This window comes from Rhineura floridana, chromosome 3, assembly GCF_030035675.1.
Source record: "Rhineura floridana isolate rRhiFlo1 chromosome 3, rRhiFlo1.hap2, whole genome shotgun sequence".
Classification (NCBI taxonomy): Eukaryota; Metazoa; Chordata; class Lepidosauria; order Squamata; family Rhineuridae; genus Rhineura; species Rhineura floridana.
The window spans coordinates 150,256,716-150,267,173 of NC_084482.1; the positions used below are offsets into that span (position 1 = coordinate 150,256,716).

At 41.9% G+C, this 10,458-nt stretch overlaps 1 protein-coding gene across 1 annotated transcript in view; it reads left to right on the forward strand.

Moving 5' to 3' along the window:
• NCKIPSD (NCK interacting protein with SH3 domain) overlaps positions 1–5,619 on the forward strand; it is a 135,201-nt gene extending 129,582 nt beyond the window's left edge. The window contains exons 11-13 of the mRNA XM_061618335.1: positions 370–462; positions 2,260–2,432; positions 3,920–5,619. Of these exons, the coding sequence (XP_061474319.1) occupies positions 370–462; positions 2,260–2,432; positions 3,920–4,123 (470 nt within the window). The 3' untranslated portion in view covers positions 4,124–5,619. The remainder of the gene's footprint in view (positions 1–369; positions 463–2,259; positions 2,433–3,919) is intronic.
• Positions 5,620–10,458: the final 4,839 nt, after the last annotated feature.

Genomic DNA, 10,458 nt, shown 5'->3' on the forward strand with positions numbered 1-10,458 from the left:
TGGGCATTCTGTTTGGTTGTAAAACCTAAACGTGAGCAAGGACGAGCATGCCAAGCTCCACCGCCATCCATGTCACTGTCCCTATTGTGAAGGATGACTCCTCTACTAATAGACCCTCCCCGCACAATTTAGACCGCTGCGTAAGTAGGGTTCTGAATGGTGTGGGGAGCTTCCATGTACAGTGAAAGCTCCCCCTTTCGCACAGTTTCACTCCACAAGTTGGGGGGTGGAAGTTAGTATGCTTGCCCTGCTCATGTATAGGGCTACTATGTGTCCTTCCCCCCACCTTTTTCATTATGTATTAGAGTTGTAACTAAACCAATTATATGGCAATTGGTCACTTTTAATAAAGCTTATTTTATTTCTTAGTTCCTGAGCATAATGTGATCATGGTTACTGTGAGCAAGCACCCCAATGTCAAAACCTTCACAGAAAAGCTTCTCCTCCTCCTGAATCGTGGAGGTAAGTGTGTCTCCAAGTTCTATTACTTTTCCAGGATATGGTAAAACTAATGGCAGAGTGGATCTGCGGAGAGACTCCTGGTAACACTGCAGAGGAGGAACAATTGGCAAACGGGCTGTATGCTCCAGTGAAGTTTTCTGCCTTTTAAAGTTCCTGGGCTAAGTTGTCAGTTCTGACTCTGTGGTAGGGAAACTCACCTGCTCAAATGCAGGTAATTCCTCAGTTAGTGGCAGAACGGCATACTAGTAAGTGACTTGTCTGGTCAAGGAGCTATATTCAGGGTATGTAGAATTACACAGCACCATTTGAAGTGTGGCTGCCCAAACAGCCTTGCTATCATATCTTTAGAACTCTATTTTTGGAAGCTGAATTTTTAATAGATGTTTGCAATCGCTTGGGAGTGTCTTAGTTGTGAAAAGGATAAAAGTATAATAAATATTTAGTGCAAAGCTGTATATAACTGCTTTTAAGGGATTTTGAGATCTGTACAAGCAGGGAAGATGGTACTGAATAAAGGATCTGGTAGCTGATGTGAAATCCTAATAGCTCTTAAAATCATGCTTCTAGCCTTGCCAATCGCTCCCAAGAGGGGAGACCACCCTTATTCTGCATTTTGTTTTTTGCTTTTCTCTTCCTTCCTTCATAAGGATTTATGGTTCAGCTGACTGGTCTTGTTATTGGCTTTGAATCCATACTGATTCTTTGTGCCCATCCTGCAGTGAAATTCTAGAACTCCAGAGCAGCGGGGGTGATTGTGGTGGATTTACTTCCCCAGTGGCACATACCGTGCAGCTGAGACCTCCAGAGTCTAGATTCACAGGGAATCCACCTCCCACAACCCAGCCCATGTTTCATGTAGTCCACCTGTGGATTACTTTGCAAGCATTGTGTTAAGTCTGCTGTATTTTAGAGCCTATTGTAAAGCACTCCATTAAAAAGCTGGAGAGCTCTATTCCTGCACAACCTAATGCTATTCTATCTGTGCTTTCCTAACAAAGTGTTGTGCTGATTGATACTTATGGGAGCATGGGGTCCTGTTTGCTTGCCTGCATATTTGTGTGTGTGTGTGCTCTCTTTACTTTGTTCATTTGCTCTTAAATAAATGTTCCTGTGTTTCGTGCTTGTAATTCTTTATTCCTGGTTTGTCATTTTTAAGACTTAAAATTGTGTACTTAGCATAATGCAGGCTGCTTTTAGCTTTTGAACTCCTCTGCTTGGCCTCCTTCCAGAGCTTTTTTCATTGCCAGAATGCCTGCTGTTGACACCTTACTTGGCGTGAATTTGTCAAGCATCAAGACTTAAGCAAGGTTCTTCTTCTAACTCTTCCTATAACTCTGCTCACCATCCCCTCTGCAGGACTATATGCACCGCTCTGACACTTTTTTCATGTACAGAGCAGCAATGAAGTGGTCCATTTATAAAGCTGGTGTCTTAGGGGGCAAATGCAATGTTACAGCTCTATGACCCATGTGTTAGAATATGGTTCATGCCATTTTCCTATAAAGGGAGGGCCTGGTGAAGGTTTGAATGCAGGGATAGTGCACCTGTGGATTAGCCCTTTGAAGTGGCCTACCAGTCACTATCTTCTCCCCCTTGCAGCACTGGGCTGGGAGGAGAGATTTATCTCCTCCTAGCACAGTGTAATTCTGCAGTGAAGAGGGAAACTGCACTGTCTGCTCTTCAGAGACTAGTTTAAACCTCCCCATTTCTGCACATTATAAATAAATTGCTTCCTTCAGGCAAAGTGAGCTATGGCTATGCATGACACATCCTTCTTTCCCTCTAACCTGTGATCAGATGATCCGGTGTGCATCTTCAAGCACCAGCCACAGCCACCACACTCAGTGTTGAAATTTCTGCAAGACACCTTTGCCAGCAAGGACACAGCAAACATCTTCTACCACACAGACATGATGGTAATGATCGACATAATTGTGCGGCAGATTGCGGATCTATCCCCTGGAGAAAAGGTACTTACAGGAAGAAAGAGAGCACTAGTCTCCTGTTTGGAAGTTCGAAAAAAAAAGAGAGGGAACTGAACATGAGTGAAGAGATGGAGGCTTCTTGGTGTGTATCTGAATGCATACGCTGCTGTTCCAGCTTCTGAGATCTCACCAAGCATACCTTCATAAGGCTTAGAAAGATCCTTTTTGTAAAACAAGTGAGCTTCTTAGAAAGCTAAATGGTACAGCCTGTGCCCGTATGTGTGTGTTTTATGGCATCTCTGCATATAGGCAGCCCTGCCCTGAGGCTTCACCTGTTGTATGAAGGAGGTACATCTCTTGCTGGTGATGGGGTGCTAGAAGCACATTATATCAACACTCCTAGAGCCTGATTTGCCTTCCAGGACCAATTCAATGCGCTATTCTTTTGCTGTAAAGTCCTATTGTTATAAAGTCCTATTGTTTTGAATTTTAAAATTGTGTTTTAAATTGTTTTTAAAATATGTTTTTAAATTGTGTATTTGTTTTAATATTTTTGATTGCTGTAAACTGCCCAGAGAGCTTCGGCTATGGGGCGATATACAAGTGCAATCAATCAATCAATCATGGGTTTGGGATGCTAATAATTTGACATCTTGCTTCTGAAATCAATTTAATACCTTCTTGATAGCATCTGTGTTCCAAAAACTTGAATGGGCATGAAGGCAGTGTTTGATTCTAGTCTCTCAGTTGTGGAACTGCTTTTCCTAGTGATTTACCAAAAGCCTGAACATCATCCTGAAGCGATAGATGGAATTTGGCTGGATTATGCATGCATAAGATTATTCTGGATACATATTTCTATATTGTATAGTTGCAGAAAACATCTGTTCTTAAAGCTGTCACCGATCCCAAACTTTTTCAGATAGGCTAGATTACAAGACTAATAAATATACATGACTGACATCTTATTTTGGGGGAAGGTTTCCCAGTTCATTAAGTTTAGTAGGCTTTTGCCAGGTCAAGGTTGAGGATTTTAGCTGTCTCTTTCTGAATCCACATAGTAGCCTGAAACCTAGATTGGTGTTTCTCTAAAGCTTTAGCCCCATCTCCTTCATACACCCTGTTCAGAGAGCAGTATATTCTTGAGTCTGTATTCTCTCTGTACAGGGGTGGTTGAGAAATTGTGCACTGACATCCCTATTTCTGCTTGAAATTGAGTCAACTCTAGTATCAGGATTTTTTTTTTATTGAACAAGGTGAGTTAGAGTCCAATTGAGTAGTATTTGAAAGGAATTCAGCCAATTCAGTTGGTTGGCTAAATAGGTTTCCAAGACTTCTGTTAAAGAAAGGGCCCCTACCGACTAATGGGAAAAACAAAGATTGTTCAGGAAACTTTCTCCTACAAGTCTATTCTAGTTGTAATTGCTTGTGATAGAGTCTTGCACTTGACAATCTGATTGTTTTCCAGTGTCTGTTTTTCCACTTCTGTTATCTCACTTTTAAAGCTCTTCCAATGCATTTTGCTTCTACAGCTACGAATGGAATACCTGTCTCTGATGCATTCTATCATTCGGTCTACGCCATACCTGCAGCATAAGCACCGTTTGACTGACTTGCAGGGGACCTTGCAACGTATTATGGTGGAAGAAGAAGAGAGTCAGCAGTGCCAGATGGACAAAATGATAATCCAAGAGATCTATAAAGAGTTTCCAGAAATATCTCCTGGAGCCAGCTAATTGGTCCAGGGAAAGAACAATTTGGGATAAGAATACCTCTTGTAGTTGTATCCTTCCTGTCCCTTTTTCCAGTACTGCTCATATCCTAAGGCTTAAGAGGAGTGCTATGAGGCCCTACAGAAGAAATTTTCTCATTTATGGAAACCATTGGGAAGTTTGTTAAAGATGACCTTTGCCCACTTGTGGTGGGAGAGAACAAAACTGTTACAAATAAGTGGATTAGCAGTTGCATTGAGATGGTGTGCTTTGACAAGATTAGGATAATTTTATTACCTCCTTGGTTATCTTTGCACAGGAGAGAGGACAGAGAGGCTTGTGACCTTGAGTGTCTTTGAGCTGTACCTAGGGTCCCAGAGCAAGAGGCCTCTGCCGTAAACATCAATTTCCACCTGCATTTCTTGTCCTGTAGCTACCAAATGGAGTAAGCCAGTGTTTGTAGCAAGCTTCTGTAACATCTTGTCTGCTGTGTTTAATGCATAAGTGCTACAGTCTCAGCAAAGGAGCTGCTTGCTACTCTTAATCCTGTGCTACAGTCCTAGCAAGGAAGCTGTTTTGGAGTGTGTCCAGTGATCCTTTCAGTCCTCTCTTAATGCACTGCTTGATATCTGGGTTACAGCAGCCAGACCTGCTTCTCCAAGGCCTAATCTAAGCAAGCACCTGCTTCTCTTACTGTTTTATGTAGTAGTGTTTGCACTTAAATTTCTTGCACACTGCACCAGCAGAGGGATCATGATTGTCCAGGCAGATCTTCAAAAGATATTCTGCTTGGACTCACTGCTAAGGTGTGTCCTCATTGAGAGTTATTGCTTGTCACCTATTATGTGCTGGCCTCGTTGCCTGTGGCGCTGCGCATACAAGGCCTGTGTATCTGTAGATGGCAGCACACACTCCTCTCCTTTCAGCCTGGGGGTGTTTCTTGCCTTGAGCTTAATAGCAATTGGTTCTGCCTAGCTTTATCTTTTTATGTCTTGAAGGCTGCTTAAGTCTTATGTCTAATAGCTCTGCTCCTTAATATGCACAAATTGGGAGAGCTCCTTTTTCTTTATCTAATTCCTCCAGGTCCCCAGCAAAATGGATTTGCCTGCTTTCCTATTTAGATCTTTCAGACAGGCTCACCTACTAATACGGGTGTGTAGTACCTTAGTAAACATGCACACTGCCAAAGCTCTTTGCAGTGGGTAAACAAGAGCTTTTGCAATCTTCGGTGTAGAAGTAGCTTGAATTAAAACTGGAAATATTTTGGTAACCTCTAAAGCTAATATGAACCAAATAAATTAATTGTCTTGGGCCAGGGCATCTGCTTTGATGTGATGCCCATGTAGGGAGCCACTGGTCATTGGTTTTGAGCAGATGAACAAAGCATTACTTTGGGAGTCACTGTCTGAGACTAGTGAATAGCCCTATTTTTAAACAAAATGTTTAAAATAAAAATCATTGTGAACAATGAAAGGGATTTGTATTTTCATAGAATCAAATAAATGTAGTCAATGGAGAAATATATCTGTTTTTTTATTTGATAGCATTTTCATATTCTGTGTCTGTTGCAGGCTGTAGGAGTTATGCTTTTTATGAAAGGCCAGCACTGCAACATTGCTAGCTTAAACAGTTCACATTTGTTGGTTCAGCTTTTTTTTTTTGTGACGTTGGGGCATGATGCTGAAGTTCTTTCCTAAAGCTACATGATGCCCAAGGAATAAAACAAACTTCCCTGCTCCCCACCTGTCCAGGGGCAGGGTTGGGGTCCCGGGGATTCAGCAGAACTGGATTCAGAAGAACCAGAGAGAAGGGAGGGGGTCTCATCGTCAGAGTGGAGCGAAGACAAAGCAGAGGAAATTCCAGAGATAGGGTTACCTAGCAACGGGGACCTTGAAGGCTTTACAGCTTCAGAGTCTTCCCTTGAAGTTCCCACGCCTCCTCTGCTCCGAAGCTCAGAACAGGCGGGGAAGAGGGAGGGCTGCCCGAGACAGAAAAGCCGCAAGACAGTTTTAAAACTGCCCCCCCTTTCCCCCATACCGGAGTCGGAGACTTCAGAAGAGGAGGGGCCCGTACTTCCCCCGTCGCCACGTACTCGAAGACAGTTCAAAAGACAAGAGAGGAGGGGGGGAAGGAGGGCGGTGACTGAGGGTCCGTTAAGGAGGAGTGAAAGGCTTTGTTCCCATTTGCCCCCTTCTTAAGAGACAGGCGGGAAAGCAGTTCCTTGCTCTGTCAACTCTCTAAGTCACAGGACCTGTAACTCTGTGTTGCTTCATGAGAAGGCGCAGTCTCTGTTTGGATATTACCTTAATAAAAACTGAATTGCTTTCAACCACGAGTCTGATTCCTGAGTCCCATCCTGGGCCTGACACCACCCCGCACCTCGACCTCCAGGACCAGCACATCTGGGGTGGCACAATTCAACAGGCACCCAGCTATACAAAAGAGCAGCATATGAACTTGGACCTCCACACTGCTTCTGCCTTGGCCAACTCCCACTGTGAGTTGAGACTGTGCCCTAGAATTCTCTGCTGGGGTGTGATTTCAGTTTGAGCAGGGACACCTCTGTCCTGCCTTTCCTTCTTCCTTTCCCCAAGAAGTATCTATGAGAGGATGAACAAAAGGAGAACAAGCACTCCTGCAAGGTAGGATTTTTTTAAAAAAAATATATCCCACTTTCCCCCTCCACCAAAGGAGTTGTTCAAAGCAGCTTATAAACAGAAATACGAAGATAAAAACAGCATCATCCCAACCAATGGAACACAAATTATCAAACCAAAAACAGAAACAAAACAAAGAACAGTGCTCCAATTCCCAGTCCCTTAAGCAGCAACAAAATCAAAAACTTGCTTTAAAAATGAATGTTTTTCAGTTGCTGGTGGGACACAAAGAGGGTGTTGAACTAACCTCTTGGGGCAGGAGTTCCACATGCAGGGTGCCACCACAGAGAGAGCCCTCTTGTGTATTGCCACCAACCTTGCCTCAGAAAGCAATGGCACAAGCAAGAGGCGTGCAACAGGTGATTTTTAAAAATGGGCAAATTCACATAAGAGGAGACAGTCCTTCAAGCAGCAGAATGAAGACTCAGTTTGGTCTGGGCCGAGGTGAACTTTCCAGCAGGAAGGAGGGCAATCCAGCTGCTCCCGGTTTCTTTAGTTCTTGCTGACTTGAATTAACTTGAGTTAGAATTGGACATAGTTCAATCTTCCTTCAAACCATCCCAGTATTTCTCTTCAAAGAATCTTCTATCTCAAGTACATATTTGGGGAGCTGTGTCTTCTGTGTTTGAATTGGCTTGATCATATCATAACTGACAGAGCTTCAGTTGTTCTCACTTTGACATACAATTGCCACAAAGGGAAAAGAGGCAGGGAAGCAACAAGACCATAGCAGCAGAGCAAATGGTACAACAATTGATCCAAATCTCACTAAATCTATGTACTTAAAAGTGACAGGAAATGCCACTGATTTCAGAAATAACATTCTTTCTGACAAACACAGGTCATTAAAGAGAATTTCATGCAATAGGTTTGGTTCTTTGAGTCTGCCCTAGCTGCTGTCTTAATTGGAATCCAGGTAAAGCAACCCTTGCATAGTTTCCTAAAGCTAACACTATGAGCAAGAATCCTCTCATGAGATTGGCGTCACTGCAATGAAAGGAAATATCTTTTTGCAAATGGGAATAAATCAAGCTAGCATTTTCTCTGTGAACTCGCAATCCAACTGCTCATCCCTGTTCTGTTGCTCCTGTGCAAAGTACAGATGACAGGCACAGATAACACACTTTTGAGTTTTCGTTATATATAATGGGCCATTATTAGACTCTTCATATCAAGGTGTTCATATGTTTTGTTTTTTTGTTTCAACCCAGCAGTGAATGACGTAGACGGCTGGCATCAGGGAAACTGCCGAGACCCTCTGCAGCCTCATGTGGTCACTTGATTGCCTTAAAATAATTCAATTACAGTTGCTCCATAGCTTTTGGAGTCTAGGCAATCTGAGCTAGACAGCGAAGACAAATAAGCTTTGACTGCCTTTACTACTGGGAGAGGGTTTGGCTTTTGTAAAATGCATTTGGTGAGGTTAATTCAACTATCCTTCTGCAATCAGGATATCATATTCAAGTGTGTCTGACATTCCCTATTTCTTGGCACTGCAGATCATGAAGAATGGGTTTATTTATTTATTAGCATTAATATACCATTTAATATTTCAAAAAGCTCTGCAGGCAAGTCTTACCCACCCCAAGTCCACTTGCTGTTGGGCTCCCTGCCTTCCCACCCACCAATCTCAATGGGCACCAGCCACCACTGTAAAGAGGTATATGGCATATTCCTTTTCAGCATATGGCAAAAGCTGTAAAGTGAAGATGTATTCATAGTACCAACAGGCAGTTAACAGTTAGCCTCAGCTCCAGTTAAAATCCTCCAACGTGGAATGTGTGAACCACGCATATACTTCAAAAGAGAGCTCTTTTCAGCCTCATAGTTTAATCAACTTCTTCAGGCAAGCCAGGATCCTAGGTTAGAAAGGATGTTTTACATTTTAAAATGACTACATCATTGTTTCCATAGTATAAGCAGTGTAATATATTCCTCTTTCTTTCTCTGTTCTGTCCCTAAACATCCTGGCTGCCTTTTCCCTCCAAAGAACAAAATTTACAAAGTTCACTGGATATATGGAAAGGCTTATTGTGAGTCAGGCTAATAACTTGCCTAGTTCAGTATTTTGTCTGGCAGTATTTTGTGAAACTTCTTAGAACAACAAGAGGTTATTAACTGAATACTTCACTCTTTGCTGTTCAGGCCAAATTTGCTGGGCTTATGGGAAATCTGCATGAGAATACATTGAAATTAAAGTATAGATGGGTCTGTCACATATGAATTTACATAAGATTGCAGACCTTCATATTTTTGCTTGTGAGGCCAAGTCCTTTTTAAGAAAAGTAATGCACGATCGTGGTTCACAACAGATGCTATTGGAGGTCGCTGATTCATAGGGTCGCCATAAGTCATGATCAACTTGAAGGCACATAACAGAAACAATGCATGATACTGGCAACTGTTACTGACTGCTACCTACGCTCCTCCCCCCTTTTCTCCCTCTCTCTGACTGACTGACAGTAGGTGTAGTACTGCTAGGCTTGTCTGCCAATATCTGCTCTTTTGTGACAGTGAAATAACTTCAATAAATTGAGACGGAACTAATATCTCCAAGGTGCTTGATAAGGTTTTTCCAGGATATTGTACAAGGAAGATGAATAGCTTTTGCAAAGCCTTCCTTATATTGTGATAAGCACCATTATGCAATAATGTTGTCCTATAAACTGAAGGAGACATCTTGTCAAAGAGTCTGATTGGAATGGAGCAGGCCTAGCATTTAATGAGACACCTTTGACTCCTGTGCCTGCCTAAATGGCTTTCCTAAAATGGGATACAGGAAAGAGAGAAAATGTTACAAGCAGCACCCAAGTAAGGGTGTCTTCATTTATTTTTGCATGCATTGGGCTTCATCTACAAAGGTGACATTTCAAAATGCTTGTATATTTTTGTTTTCGTTTTTAATGTTGCAATAAGCATCCCTTAACCTTTTATACATGTAGTCTATGTCTTGGAGGGCTGACAAAAGATGAATGGACAATGTTGTCTGTTGTCCCTAGTAGGGGTGTGTCAGAGGACAGTTTCACAGCATGGGAGGGAATTGCTGGACAGATTTGCCAAGCAATGGGGGATCAAAACTGCATTATGCATATTTGATCCTGCAAGGATATTTGTACACTGTGTTTTTTTTTAAAAAACCCCATCTTCCTAACCCTGAGGAACTGCCTTTTTTCTTTAAATGCTATAGAATGAGTCTCCTCAGATTTGAAATTTTACAGATGAGCAAGATGCCTTTTCCTCTCACATTTTGTGGAGAACTTCAGCAGTGTAATATCTCCCAGGCCCCTAGTCCTTGTTCTGGTGAGAATGTTTGGCTTTCCCTTTATTCTAATTTATACAATCTGCATTTAAATTTACTTTACACTTTCTGAAAGAGGCAGCTCCTAGGAGCTGAATTGGTTCATACTTATTACAAAATTGAAGGTGGGTTGGATGGATTAGGTTAACAACTAAAATTATACAATGAATTTTAATTGTTCTCGTCCTTTGTATGATTTTTAAAAAACATTTTATATTCCCCGCTTAGAAATTCTGCATATTAAATCGAATATACCTGGAACAAATAATAAAAGCATTTTTAAAAACTCTGCAATCATCAGTTACCATCAGATTCACTAGCATTCTTGAAAATTATGCTTAAATCACCTGCTCTCAAATGACAAGGTGAGAGGGGGCAATTCATGTTTTGATTTGGGTGGAAGA